This window comes from Apis dorsata, unplaced genomic scaffold, assembly GCF_000469605.1.
Source record: "Apis dorsata unplaced genomic scaffold, Apis dorsata 1.3 scaffold_172, whole genome shotgun sequence".
Taxonomy (NCBI): domain Eukaryota; kingdom Metazoa; phylum Arthropoda; class Insecta; order Hymenoptera; family Apidae; genus Apis; species Apis dorsata.
The window spans coordinates 112,468-128,191 of NW_006263460.1; the positions used below are offsets into that span (position 1 = coordinate 112,468).

Consider the following 15,724-nt stretch of genomic DNA (forward strand, 5'->3'; position numbering starts at 1 on the left):
TTGACGAAATATATTTATGTAAGGTAAAAAATTGTATAAAATTGGCGAAGCGATAACAATGCTCGATCCGATGAACGAGAATTCCCTTTTACAGACGAGATGTTGGAGTGCGAGACCGGATCCCTGTTGGGCCGAGTCGCGGATCTCGAGAGGCAATCCTTGGCGCAAAGGGACGAGATAGTTTGTCTTCGCGCTACTCTCGCAGACGCGTTAAGGCGGATCGCACTGTTGGAAGGACGCGAAAAAAGGGAGGATGAGAGGAACGAGAGGAGAAACGAGAGGATGGTGTCCTCGCCCTTAAGGAACGGACACGTATCGCTTAGGAGTAAGTACAAGTCGGAATCACGATCCTTGCCGATTATTTTGCATGCCTAAAATCGCGAATTGCTAACGTGTTCAACTTGCCTTTTATCGAAGGCATACAAATTTTTATAGAAGGTGTATTTTTATTACAATGTTTTACAATATTTTCAAAATTAGAGAAGCTAGGAAAGAAAATCTTGACAGAAAAGATGAACGACAAGTTTCAGAAAATATATAACGTTGTAATTATCGTGCTAAAGCTTCGAGAATAAAAAGTGAACACTCGATAGATTATAATGGAATAGATAAAATTTCCTTTGATCGATATCTTCTGCTTTGCTTTATAAATGATATCTGTTCGTGACCCGTATTTGAAATAACGAAAACTCGAGGCGTGGCAAATCGTGCAAAGTTGAATACGTCAATCAATCGGAATAATTAGTATTTGATCTTTTATTACTTTCGCGTGGAACAGGGTTGAGCCATTATTGATTCTCGATACGACGCGACGGAACAAAAGTAGAAAAACCAATAAAGATGAACGCATCCAGAACGTATATAGAATTATCGTAATAAAATATTTGAATCGTATAAATATTAAATATCGGATAAACTTTAGAAATAATGAGAGGAAATTAAATTATTTCTTTGTAAGAAAATAATGGAAATTGTTTGAGATCGATCCTCGTCAGTTTGTTGGTAATTACGAAGCGTGAAGCAAAAAAAAAACGATATTATAAATTTTCAAGACGAGAATAAGTTTGGACGGGAATCGTTACAAAAGCTATGGTGGCATGTCGCGAATCACAAATAGCTGGAGAAGCCTGACGAAGCTGAGCCCATTTGAAACAAAGTTCATCGGGTTTACCTGTTAACACGCCACACTGCTTAGGGTCACGTTCCGTTTCGTTTCGTTCGCGATTCACGAGGCAATTTCATCGGGCAATTGCAGTTCTATCTATTCCGAGATACTATTCCAGTTCCTGCCAACCAGAACGTACATTTTTGAAACGAACGTTTATAACATCGGTATCTAAAAAGGTTTGAAACGATATCGCGCATAGTTCACGGATAGTTCGGTTTATTTCAATGATAATATATCGGTGAAAAATGCACGAACCGGTCTTAACCGTACAAATCTTACTCGATCTTTCTTCTTTCTCATTTTTTAAACGTCTTAAGAGCTTAGAGTTATATATAAATAATTAGAACGAGATCTGTGATATTAAAAATACGGTTATGCGACAAATATTAATCTTATTAAAATTGTATTGTTATTAGGTAATCAAAATTCAACACCAGCGAAAGACGTACGTTTACGTCAAACTGGTTGCTTGAGAAATTCATCATCCTCCGGATCTTCTCAAGACGTTCGAGATTCGATTTCCAGTCCACGGAGGCCAGTCAGTTACACTCATTCCTCTCAACTTCCTCAAAGGTATATCGTTTTTTTTTCTCTACCAATGATCGCGTTTTTTCGAATTAATTTATTTTTAATATATTTATAATATATATTGCCATTATCGAAATTGGTTATAACCGTCGACCACTTTTTTCTCTATCTTTTTTATTCAAAAAAAAAAAAAATTAACGATTAATTAACTTTCAGAAGGTCAGTTCATTATCAATCGACGGGTTCTTTACATTCGGACAGTCCCAGTAGTAGTAGTGTTTCCCCGGTGCCATCGCCAAGTCCTAGAGCTACACCACTGCCAGTAGCCAGGTACTCGAATTAAATTAATTCACTTACTATATTTTTCCCCCTTTTTTAGCAACAAATCGAGTAAAATAAATAGTTTTTTTTTTACATAGAGAGTAGATAAATGCGATGAAAAATGATACTTTTTCTATTATAAGAAGGAATAAATTGAAAATGTTCTTTCATGAGATTGAAACTTAAATGTATCATTTTTCTTTTTTAGATATGCATGCTAACGAATATAATATAATTAACGCGTCTGTACTTAGAATTCGTAATTTTCGCTTGTGCTCGTGCTCGTGTGTTTGTAATTGAATTATGATCAATTTTGTACTTTAGATATAATACGAATTGAGAAATCTTATTCTCTTCTAGTATTATATATTTGGTCATAATAAAATCTACGTAATTACTTGTTATATTATTGCATCGTGTTACTTCTTAATAATTTATTACTTACAGCATGAGAATTAAAAAGGAATTAGTACAGGAGATAGGAATAAAATTTTATACGTTGACGTTAATTTGAATTATTAACTAGCGTAAAACAATTGTTGTTAAAAAGTAAGATTAAAAAATTTTAACGTATTTTGATTTAATAGTTCGAATTATATTTTAAAAATCTGCTAGGAATTTTCAATTAATTTGTACGAATAAATTTTATTCCGTTAAAAGAAATAAATTCAAAGTAGTATATTTGAATAGATTAACGTGTAATAATAAGAAAATGATGGAATCATATGACATCTTTATCGTATCGTGAAAACGCGAATTTCGCGTGAAGATTGTAAAATGTCACGTGCGATGGCAGGGGGGAGGGAGGAAAAATGTCGTTTAACGCGACAAATCGAATCCCGTGGACGATGCGACAGATCCGCAACCGAAGGTAATTGTGTTTTCCCGTCACGCATTAATCCTGTTATTCGATAGATCACCGACAGCAAGATCAAACGGGCCACCCCAAAGCAGCTTAAGAAGGGCGAAACGGTGGTCGTCCACAGGGGATTTTACGCATTCCCCGCAAAATCAGGGAAGCAATTCGCAACTCGTGGGTGGCAGGTAAGCGATATTAACGAGCGAATGCACATTTGCCTGCTTTCCTCTTATTTACGGAGGACTTGACTCGATTTTAACCCTCGTCCGAGCGCACCTTTCTTTTTTCGCTTCCTTGAACGTTTTACTACTACCTTACGTGACGGTCGTACGCGCTTTTCTTTTTTTTTTTTTTTTTTTTTTTTATATATCCTTCGATGAATGAAAGCGAATACCGGAGCGCGAATAAAAATAGGAAACACCTTCTCGTCAAGTTCGTGGAATTATTAGAGTGCAATGTTCTCTGAAAGCGAGTTGAAATCGGTCACGGTGACCGATTATTAGAGTCTTGGAGAGACTTTGTTTCTTTTTTGCTTTTAAAACTAACGATTTGTTCCCAATCTTGCAGCTATGAAAGTTTAGTTTTTTTTAATTTCAATGATAAAAATATATCGATCGAAAAGGAATCCTTACAAACGAATAAAGACACGTAGTATTTATACACGGATATTCTCGAAAGTTTTGCTTCTGAATGGATGGAAATTCATTATTATTTAAATTAATAATTTTGACGGTAAGGTTGGCGCGAAAGAGGAGCGTCTAGCGAGCAACATTGACGGAGCAACGGACTATCGATTATGTCTCGCGACGTGAATTCGCTTCACAGCTCATTAATCGTGGAAAGCGTATAACCATCTCCCGTTTGTTTTCCATTCGTCCGAGCTTCCCTTTGGTGGTAACTGAATCGAGAGAATCGGTTACCGGAAGTGGATAATTCTTCTCATCACATCGCGGGCGAGAAAGCGCAAATGGTCCATGGAAAAAAAAAGGAAAAAAAAAAGCACGTACGACTCGTCACTTTGTTTATTTCATTTTTTTTACGTGTTTTTTATTCGTTTATTTATTTATTTATCACTTTTTCTCTAACTCCTCTCACTCCGTTCGGCACCGCATGGTTTTCGTTTGCATTTTCGTTCATTATAGATTGTCAGCCTCCACCAAGTCTTTGTTCAACCTCTTCAAGCCCCCGGCGCTGAACAACGTGAAACATGGGTAAATAAAAATACATTTTTCGCATTTTATCCGATTTACATCGATCTTTAACCTTTTCGCGAATGCGATGTATGCATATCTTTTTATCAAATTTTTAACAATTTGTTAAATATAAGTATAGATATAAATTAATCAGATATTGTCTAATCTTACGAGAATTTATGAGACGATAGTATTAATACCAGTAATATCATCTGAGTTTTACGTATAGAGAAATCTAAATCTTTTTTTATTTATAACGAAAATAAAAATTGAAAATCGAAGATTAAAAAAAACATACACATCGAGCCAATTGTGAAAAGGTTAAGAGAAACAAATACGACACGTGCGTCGGCTGTGATCGTGTCGGCCACGTGCACGTTACACGTGTACAATTGCCTTATAAGATGCATCTTTTTAAACTTCTTTCAGGTGAGTGTTAACAAGTACAAATAGTTTTTCGTTCGTTTGTTCGTTCGATTATTCGTTTGTTCTCTCTAATCTTTTATAGATTAAAAAAAAAGAAAAACCAATTTATCGATCGCGTGCAAATTAATGATTATATAAAATAAAAAGGATCTTGTAACTGTCATCGCGTAAACTCGAATCATTTCTCAACACAGTATTACAACTTTTCTTTTGGTCAAACGATAATACTTTAGAGTGAGACTCGTTTTGTTAAATATTAAAAAAAAATATTAGATTGCAATGTGTCGATGTCACATCTACGAACGCGCATCCAATCGATTCAAATAACGAACGAGATACTGGCGTACTTCGTAGTAGTTATAACGTAAGTTATAAAGCTTACGTTACTACGATAGAACTCGTATAGCATGCCGTTAATTACTATGATAAAAGTTGCGACCTCGAACGTTTGGATAAGAGCGAGATTTCCTAGCGATGATGAGCCCACCTTCGTCAAATGGAATCGGGGTAAAAAGCGTGAATTATACATTATGCATTCGCTCGAGAACCGTGAATGGATGTATCCTAATTAAAAAAATTCTAATTTTAAATAGTACACGCCTAGTTGGAACGTATTAACCCGAGCATAGCTTTCTTTTTCGCTCGTGAAAGGAAAACCTTGTTTGGAACGCGGCTCACCTTCCTATCTCTCCTCGATCAGCCTTCCGTAACCTACTTACGATCTTTCGAGTAACGTTTTCGAACTTTTACTATCCTTATTTCTTTCCTCCTTTTTTTTTTTTTAATTATTATTAACATATTGATTAATTCATTAGACTGCGGATTTTTTTTTACGCTCAAAACAAATATTCTATATTTCAACGAATATATGTAAAGAAATATATGCGCATAATGTTTATTACACGTATGCACGAGAATTCGCAGTCTAACGGGTACTTTTTGCTCGAAACTGTCTCTTGATTTTCTGTTCTTCGAATGAGCAAGTGTTTATAACGATCTATGTATTGCATATTAAATAGCATGTTTTCCGTGTTGTTATCTTTTTTATACGGTAACGATAACGATATATCGTGGACATCTCGTACAAAATTTCGAAAATTTTTCGAAATTTTGTATTTAATTCACGATTAAAAAGAACTCGATAATTTACTTTTAATAATGGAAAAGGAAAGGTAAAGTTAAAAGTTTGAACGGATAAATCTAAGAAGGGAAAGTTATGTAGCAAAAGTGATGTATATTTTTAATTAACTAAACGAAATTATTATTACGAGATATAATGACAATGAATTTTATTCGAAATGACAGTACTTTGGAAATAATATGGAAATTTAATTATCATATAACGGTGCTACGTTCTTTTAATCGTAAGTGCAAACAAACTTTAAAATATGTTTGCTTAAAAATATTTGCAAGAAGATTTCGCAGTCGAATCAATCGTAATTTCTACAGGGGTTAAAGATCGACGACATAATCATAAATTCCGTTAAATGGCAGAGGAACGAAGAGACAAGCGCAAACCGGTATTCGATATATAACCGGGAATCCACGCGTTAAAGTCACCGTGTACCAAATGAACGAAGGATAATCTACAAAAAAAAGCGCACAAAAAAGGGGGTGTAGAAGAAAGAGGATACGTTTTCATTCTGAATAAATTCGCTACGATAATTGAGAAAATGTTATAAAACGAGTAAAAATTATTCATTGTATTAAAAATAATCCAAAAAACGAATAATTGTGAATCTGTATTCATCCTATATTAATCGTCTTAATCGTCAAATCAACCTCGATACGTAATCTCGATCTTTTCCCGCAAACTTGAATCATTGGCAAAATAAGTATGCGATAAATATTCGAGGATAATTCTCTTCGAGCACTTTCTAAGAAAGGTTCCAAGGCGACAGGTATGAAAGTCACGTGAATAACAACGGTCGTTCATCGCACAAAAGAGCTATGCCATTGCATTCCCGAAGAAAGTGAATCGCGATTTCTGTCGTTATACAACCGTGAATTCCCAGTTTCCTGGTACAAGCTGTTTACCAGCGGATCTTATAGACAGTCGGTAAAAAAATTAGCGAACAAGCAAAGTTCCTCTTCACGCTTTACCGATTCATTTTCATCGTATCCGTTTTCGCTTGGTATTTAAATACGCTTCGATACTCCTTAACTTCTTGGTTATAAATTTTACTTGCACGCAAAGAGTTGGATTATGTAATTTTTTATGGCATGGTAGTAGTCATTATTTGTGTCCTTTTAGTTGTAAAATTTGATGTAAAAATAGATAAAAATTTGATGGAATAAAAATTGTTTCGAAGGTAAATTTTATTCGATTTAAAAAATTTATCATCGAGAGTGAATAATATTTTAATTTGTACAAATATTCGCGTTATACGTATATTTTACTTACATACATATTTTATTATATATTTAAATTTTTATTACATAAACAAAAATTTTCAGATAACGCACAGATACTTTCGCGATTGACTGTACATATATCGCTTGGATGAAATGTTCGCTCCAGCCGGCATTCATTCAACATCCGAGTAATTCACGGTCGCCATTAACGCAAAAACGTATCCTAAATCGAGAGAAGAAATAAAACGGTCTACCGTTTTTCTTTTCACGGAATGGGCAATTTCGGGTTTTTTCAAGCGAGTCGTAAATCGCGTCTCGAACGGCAGACAGTCCTTGATCGTAATCGCGGATGAGGAGAGTTGGGACGGGGAAGCGGAAAGGAAGGCAAGAATGACGTAACGTGGTAACGCGCAAAACTATGCCTGGTCGGGTAATAAAAGCGAACGCGCGCAACGAGTGACTCATTCTTTCGCGGTTTCGAGAGTAGATCGTCACGGAAAGTTCTGCAATCTATCAATCGGTTTGCCATTTAAACACGGTAGGTGTAACATCATTCTCCAAAGTAAAATAAATCGATAAGACGATAATTCAGCCTTGATCTGATAATTAAAGATAGATAAAGTGATCGTTGCGTGGTAAATGACGGGAAACTTGCAAGTGACGGGTAAAAGATGAAAGTAGTAGTTGATCAATGATAGTGTTTTTATAGAGAAAACGTGATTTCCAATCTGTTATTTACAACTCGTAAGAAAATCGCCTTTTAACTCAATATTCCACGAAGTAATCATTCGATGGAGATTAAGTTTCAAGATTTTCCTTGAATGTGTTAAGAATTGAAGATGAGAAACGCGTAAATTTCGCTCGAAGCGATAGAAAGATCGGTTTTTGAAGAAGGAATGAGAAAAAACAGGATATCTAAATTCGCAGCACGAGAGATATGCAGTACAACGAGGAGGAGAATACCGTCCGCATGTACCTGCGGGGACGACCCGTTGTCCTCTACGTTCCGTCGCCTTTGACGGAGTCGTACGACCTTCACAAAGTCAGCACACCGCCCCAGAGCAAATTGAAACTCGACTGGGTGTACGGTTACCGAGGCAGGGATTGTCGAAGCAATTTGCATCTACTGCCTACCGGTGAAATCGTTTATTTCGTCGCAGCTGTGGTGGTATTGTACAACATGGAGGAGCATAGCCAGAGGCATTACCTGGGTCATACGGACGATATCAAATGGTGAGTTAATCGCGACTTAATAACGATATGGTAAGCAAAATTCGCTATTGAAAAATTTTTTTTTTTTTAAATACGACGCGTAAAAAGTTGAAGTACAGTTTTCTTTGGTAAAAAATAGGTACTATAAAATTACTATGATTATAAAAGAAAGTATTAAGCTTTTTTTTTTTTTTTAAAAACAACGCTTAAAAAGTTGAAGGACAGTTTTTTTTTGTAAAAAATAAATACTATAAAATTACTAGTATTATAAAAGAAAGTATTAAGCTTTTTTTTTTTTTTTAAAAACAACGCTTAAAAAGTTGAAGGACAGTTTTTTTTTGTAAAAAATAAATACTATAAAATTACTAGTATTATAAAAGAAAGTATTAAGCTTTTTTTTTTTTTTTAAATACAACGCTTAAAAAGTTGAAGTACAGTTTTCTTTTGTAAAAAATAGATACTATAAAATTACTATTATTATAAAAGAAAGTATTAAGCTATTTTTTTTTTTTTAATCATATTGATTGAATATATTACATTGATTGAATATATTTCAGCATAGCCATTCATCCGAACAAAATGGTAGTCGCTACTGGACAAGTATGTGGGACCGATAGGCGAGATGCTATGGTAAGAACGCGATTAAACTAGAATTAATCGAGAAATGAATGAAAATAACGATTTTGTAATTTATTATTGATACTAAAACGCTTATAATTATAATTAGGCACGAATCTAAGATTTATTATGTCGCACGATGTATTTCGTTTCATTAGATTCAAAAAAGAAATAGAAATAAACAAGACTAATAAATATATTTCGAAAATATAATAAATTTTACCATGATATTTTTTTTTATCTATTTTCTAATTTTTATCGAAAAGCATCGAAATTATTATTTTTCATTCGACTCTCTGATAAATATTCGTAATATATCTACGTGTATATCTTAGGATTTAATCGTAAAATTTTTCTCAGCCACACATAAGGATATGGAATTCGGTCAGTTTGGCAACTCTTTGTGTGATTGGTAACGGCGAATTCGATGGTTCGATTTGTTGCCTCTCGTTCTCGAAGGCAGACGGTGGAAATTACTTGTGTGCGATCGACGAGACCTCCGATCACAATATCTCGATCTGGGATTGGCAGAAAGGAGAACGAGGTACCAAGATAACTGAAACAAAGGTATGTTCCAATTCGCTGATACAATTGTTACAATTAATTAGTTTTAATTTAAACCTATAGATTATAGGAAACATATACCTACTATTTCTCATTCTTTCATTCTTATCATTCACTATAAATTCCGATAACTTAAATATTACTCTGCATAGAGCAGAGTAAAATTTATTATCGTGCAAAGCTGAAAATAGTAGATATATATATTTTCTCCTATCCGAAATTTTAAAGATTTTATATATATATATATATTAAATATTTTTTCTTTATCTAATAGATAAAGAAATAATTATTTTCTACATCTGTTTTGAATTTCTTGCAATTTTATTACATTCAAATTAATTATTCTCCATTTTGAAAAGTTGTATTTATATAAAATTAAAATTTTATATCATTATATATCGATATATATTAGATAATATCGTTATTTCTATAAAAGAGATAAATACACGTGTCAAGGTCGACGTATTGTGCAGTATGGATTCATTTCTAAGAATATTATATATTATCGGAATCATAAATGTGCGAGAAAGAATAGAAAATATATAATTTCGGTCACAAAGAAACACACGGTTGATTCGTGAGTGTGCGAAACCGGAACCGGTCCATTCAATGAACGACGATGGTCAATTGCAGTGCTCGGTGGACACGGTGGTATGCGCGGAGTGGCATCCGCTGGAACGGAACCAGATCGTGTCCTGTGGGAAAGGACACCTGTCTTTTTGGTCCCTCGATAATGGTGGTATGCTGTACAAGCGAATGGGGATTTTCGAGAGCAGAGAAAAACCGAGATATGTCACCTGTGTGGCGTTTAATCAAAACGGTGATGTTCTTACCGGTGATAGCAACGGTAACATCATTGTTTGGGGCAGAGGTAAAATAAAAAGAAGAATTGTATCGGTGATTTCGATTTTCTTCTTTCTAATTCTTACGTGTCGAATATTTAATATTTTTTTTCTTTTTTTACTTGAAAGTTAAAAGCTAAATTTTAATACGTTACAATAATCTTTAAATTCATCCAGATTGTTGTTATTTGTTTTATTTGATATCATTTCAACTTTTGAAACATTTGAATTAATATCGTATTCGAGATTAATAAGATAAAAAAATAATATTTGTAATTAAAATAAAATATATTTTATTTACAGGAACAAACACAATTTCTAAAATAGTGAGAAACGTTCACGAAGGATCGATATTTTCAATTTGTGTCCTGAAAGATGGTTTTATCGTTACCGGTGGTGGCAAAGATGGCAAAATTTTGTATTTCGACGAATCTTTAAATTTAACAGGAGAAGAAGCACAAGTAAGCAGAATTAATCAGAATATGATGTTCAAATAATGATAAAAAAAATAATTTTAATTAAAATGAAAAAAATAATTTTTTTTTTTAATAACAATCAAATCATAATAGACAATAATGTTCATCATATATACAGTTTATAAAGATTTAAATAATCATTTAAATATTTTTCTTGGAAATGTTCGTTCCAAGAATAAAAAAAAAATGATTATTCATGTCTATTACTTATTTAGAAATTAGAATTGATCAATGATGAGACATGCGAAGACATTGAAATGTGTGGCAAGGATGAAGATAATAATTGATTAAAAATTATCTTTTTTTTTTTTTTACACCAACTTAGAGAGCTCGTATAGAAATAAATGAGAAAACATTTTTCTAATAATAATACGTTTTATATTTAACAGATCGAAGATCATTTCGGTGGAATTCGAACACTCGCGGAAGGCAGAGGTTCGCAGTTGTTGATAGGAACAACGAGAAACTGCATTTTAGTCGGTGATGTAGGAATGGGATTCAATCCAGCCATGTTAGGTCACGCTGAAGAGGTTTGGGGACTCGCTGCTCATCCAACTCTACCTCAATTTGCAACAGCAGGTCACGACAGATTATTACAAATGTGGGATAGTCTCAGTCATACTGTTGTTTGGAGTAAAGATATTGGAGTTAGTATTTAATTAAATTATTATAATATAAATATTTATTTTTTAATATAGTGTGTAGTAAGTGAATAATGCGAGTATTCAAATATACTCAGATTATATTTTAATTGAGAAATATTTTACATTTATCAAATATTGTGTAAAATTTAAAACGAGTAATGATTCGAAATAACATCAAATCGTAATCATATACTTTAATGAAAATTTAATACTTTATAAAGTAGTATGTTCTATTTCATAGTTCAAATTGTGGAAAATAACATGATTCAAAATAGTAATTAAATAAAATCTTTATTCATTTAGGAGCAAGCACAAAGCATCGGGTTCTCACCAGATGGTAATGTTATGGTGGTCGGATGCACTTCCGGAAAATGGTTAGCAATTGATAGTGAAACGCGAGAATTATACACTCACCATAGTGATGGTTCAGAACCTATTCAGGTAAATTGTTAATTTAGATAAAAATAATTTTTTATGCATTTTTTTAAATAAATGTTATATATCAATAAATATTTCTCTCTCTCTCTCTTTCTCTCTCTCTCTATATATATATATATACAATGATTAAAAAAATACTTATAAAATAAATTTTAAAAAAGTTTTATCAAATATATTAAATATTTTATTTTCTTTTCATATTTTTATTCAAATATTTAAAACTAAATTTAAAACAAAGTTATAAGAATCTTTATTCTATTGGTGAAATTGACTTTATAATTTAATTTCAGGTCGTTCGATTTTCACCAGATGGTACTTTATTAGCATTGGGTTCCAGAGATAACTATATTTATATTTATCAAGTTAATGAAGATGCAATTAAATATAGTCGAGTTGGACGATGTATGGTAAGATTATTTTTATTATAAATTTTTAAAATTAATAATAATTGATCTAAAAGAAATATTATAAAAATTTTATCATGTAAAAATTAAAAATTAATACGTATGTATAGACATAATTATATATACGATAAATTTTTTTTTAAATATATAATCTTAATTTAATATAAATATATTTTTTATTTTATTATTTAAACTTGCTTTATATAATATTCTTTAATATTATTATTAGTTAGTTAATATTTATTGTTAAATATATGTATAATTATATATAAGCAATTTCTTTTAGAAATTATTTATATTGTTGTTTATATTCTTGTATATATTTACTATTATTGATATTTGAAAAAAAATATAAAATTACACATAGATCACTAATCAATATTAAATGTCTATTGATATTTAAAGATTTAAAATTGGATGCTGTACAAATTGCTTTTATGCATCATAAAATTTGATCTATAATCATATCATTTGTATATTTTCATTTTGTGGTATTCTTCGATGTTTTATATGTTGAGATAATATATTATTACATATATATATTTATTTTCATTGATGAGCATGCAGTAATATAAATATACATACGTATATCGATGTTAAATAATTAGAAAATAATTTATTTTATTCTTTTAAAAGAATATATATTTATGGAAAGATCATTTTTTATTTTTTTAATGTGTATGTATAGAAAATTAATTTAGAATCATGTCCAACCATTGTAAATGTTTCATTATTCGTCATTCGTTTGTTTAAGAGAAAGATATTTCATTTATGAACAAATATATACATATATAATTATATTTTCATTGATTACAATATTACATTATCGAAACAAAATGTGTTTAAAATTTTCAGAATTCAAAATAGTAAAATTTACAAACGATTAGAATCACAAATATTACATATATTATTTCTTGATTTTTAGCCAAAGAGGATACGCAGACGTGGTGTAAGACATATTTTTAGTTGATCAAAAATGAAATAGAGACATTACATTATAAATTATTGAAAATTTTATAAAAAATAATTTAACTTTATATCTATATAATCGATAAAAATAGGAATTTAAAATATATAAAATATTTCTTATAATGATATAATTTTTTGCGTTTAATAGATTTCTTAATGAATTTCTACAGATTTTTACATTTGTTATTACATTCGTAAATACAATTCTTTAGAATGAATTATGTATTAATATTGTAACAAATTTTTTAAATTTTCGATAAAAAGCATTAAATATCAACTTTTATTATTTTATTTTTATCTATTTTTTAATATATTCTTTTTTCAATAATTTGTAAAAAAGAAAATTTTGTAATTTGTAAAAAAGGGACAAGATAAAATAATTACAATAATAAAAATTATTAATTTTAAACTTTAGAAGAATTACGAAGAATTATATATTTTTTTTTTTCGTATCTTTGATTTTATTACTATTATATTAGGTATGCAATCAATGAAATTATTTCACATTATATGTGAAATTAATGATTTTTTTCTATATTTTGATATATATATTTAAAATTATTATGAAAAATCTTTAAAATTTATCATCAACGTGACGAATGTAATGTCTTTATGAATGATGCAATATTATCATAGCTATTCATAGTCACATATGAGCAGACATTTCTGTTTAAAAATTGCTTACCGCGAGCACGCACGGTAGTCATTGTTTGCACCAATTGTTGACACTCTTTCCATAGTAATGGCCTGTAAACTGGGCCAACTCTATTTAGTTGCTTTCAAGGGAGCCATTGACATAATTTTTTTTTATTTGCGAGGCATTTAGAAGATAGAAGCGAGGAATATTTTTTTCTATGTTTAAACGATGAAAATTTGTTTCAGGGACATTCCAGTTTTATAACTCATTTGGACTGGTCAGCAGATGGTCAATATTTACGTAGCAATAGCGGCGATTATGAGGTATTATATTGTAAGTAAAGAGTTCCATATTTTTCCAATGTTTTTTGCCATATTATATGCTACTTATATTAAATTATTCAAGAAATTTAACCTGAGATAATAGGAGATTGTATACATTAGATAAAAAAAATAGAAATTTTATTTTATTTTTTTTTATTTTTTTATTATTGGAAAAGATGTCATTGATATCCTATCTTATTTTATTTTTGCCTATATTAAATTTCATAATTTTGGCGAATTAAAATAATTAAAATAAACAAATTTAATAATTTTTAAATATTTTTTTAACTATTAAAAAAATTAAAATCACATTAAAACATCGTTTTGCATGAAATTTTTTTAAATGTTATAATAAATAATAAATTAATTTAAAAGATACATAAGAAAAGCATATAAATAAAATTTTATGTAATATTTTAGGGAATCCCGGAGTCTGTCGTCAGATTCCACAATCATCGATAATGAGGGACATGGAATGGGCAAGTCACACTTGTGTAATATCATTCGAAACGATTGGAATATGGCCCGAAGGCGCCGATGGCACAGACGTAAATAATTGCACGCGAAGCAGTGATTCGAAATTGCTCGCAACCGGAGATGATTTCGGAAAAGTAAAATTATTCTCTTATCCTGCTTGTCAACCAAAGGTAACACTTTAAATTAACGTTATTAGAAACTTAAAAAATAAAATATCAAGAATAACGAAAACACTTACGTTGAATTGCATTCGAGTTTTTGAGAAAATGAAATTTAAAAATTTATAAAAAATATAACATGAACACGATTAATTCTCATTGATTGAATATGATTAAATGATAAGTATGAAAAATATATAATTCTATATTTTTTATTTATTTTTTATTCACACAGTGTCCATATTTTATAAAAAATAAATATTTATAAATATTTGAAGTTCATAAGATTGAAAAGATAATCATAATTTTACAATTATATTTTTGCAAGAAATGAAAAAAAGAAAATACGTGTGAATTATTATAAATATGTGATATCTAACAAATAATTTCTCTATTCCAGTCTTTATGTCACGCATACGGTGGTCATTCAAGTCACGTTACGAACGTTTCGTTCCTTCAAGACGACACTCGACTAATTTCCACGGGCGGAAGTGACACAAGCGTTCTTCAATGGATCGTAAACTATTAACTCTATTATATAATTATGTAACTGAAAAACAAAATGAAAGTTACAGAAGCGATAAAACATGAAGCGGATGCTCTTCTGAATTTAGTGGTACATACAACGTTCGTTAAAAGAAAATATGCGATTCTTATTTAAATCAAGGAAAAGAATCGATAACGAATAAACTAATTATTTAGAAGAGAAATCTCGATTGAACGAGAAAAGATACTGAATGCGGTTAATGAAATATTAGCTAAATTTTACCGTTTAAGTGTCCTTTACGAATTGAAATTACTGAATGTCATGTAATTTCTTAGGTATAGAACGATCTTCGTAATTTTTTGCTTCAAAAAAAAAGAAAATTAAAAAGAAGAAGAAGAGAAAATGAGAAAAATTTAGCGAAATCTTGTACCCACGATGTGGCGACAGATAAACTTATACAACTTATTTTAACAGCTAATAATAACGTAACGAAGTGTCTTTTACATATTTCGCAACTATTTTTCAAACGTCCAAACGCTGAATCTATATATTTCTGTGTTCTTTATCTAATTAATCACCGATGAAATGCACTGTGCTGTTTCTCACGTAAAAAAAAAAAAAAAAA

At 30.7% G+C, this 15,724-nt stretch overlaps 1 protein-coding gene across 7 annotated transcripts in view; it reads left to right on the forward strand.

The window, feature by feature from the left end:
• The window catches only part of LOC102677657 (echinoderm microtubule-associated protein-like 2), a 35,408-nt gene extending 19,684 nt beyond the window's left edge, over positions 1–15,724 (forward strand). For 3 of the 7 annotated variants that reach the window (XM_006614178.1, XM_006614176.1, XM_031509766.1), the window contains 17 exons: positions 95–325; positions 1,585–1,741; positions 1,913–2,026; positions 2,933–3,061; positions 4,019–4,087; positions 7,778–8,083; positions 8,620–8,692; positions 9,041–9,247; positions 9,878–10,115; positions 10,390–10,547; positions 10,952–11,209; positions 11,510–11,647; positions 11,935–12,051; positions 12,974–12,997; positions 13,900–13,987; positions 14,398–14,624; positions 15,013–15,724. In XM_006614178.1, coding sequence (XP_006614241.1) covers positions 95–325; positions 1,585–1,741; positions 1,913–2,026; positions 2,933–3,061; positions 4,019–4,087; positions 7,778–8,083; positions 8,620–8,692; positions 9,041–9,247; positions 9,878–10,115; positions 10,390–10,547; positions 10,952–11,209; positions 11,510–11,647; positions 11,935–12,051; positions 12,974–12,997; positions 13,900–13,987; positions 14,398–14,624; positions 15,013–15,141 — 2,663 coding nt within the window. In that variant the 3' untranslated portion in view covers positions 15,142–15,724. The remainder of the gene's footprint in view (positions 1–94; positions 326–1,584; positions 1,742–1,912; positions 2,027–2,932; positions 3,062–4,018; positions 4,088–7,777; positions 8,084–8,619; positions 8,693–9,040; positions 9,248–9,877; positions 10,116–10,389; positions 10,548–10,951; positions 11,210–11,509; positions 11,648–11,934; positions 12,052–12,973; positions 12,998–13,899; positions 13,988–14,397; positions 14,625–15,012) is intronic. The other 4 variants (XM_006614177.2, XM_006614180.2, XM_006614179.2 and 1 more) reach the window with 4 other exon arrangements.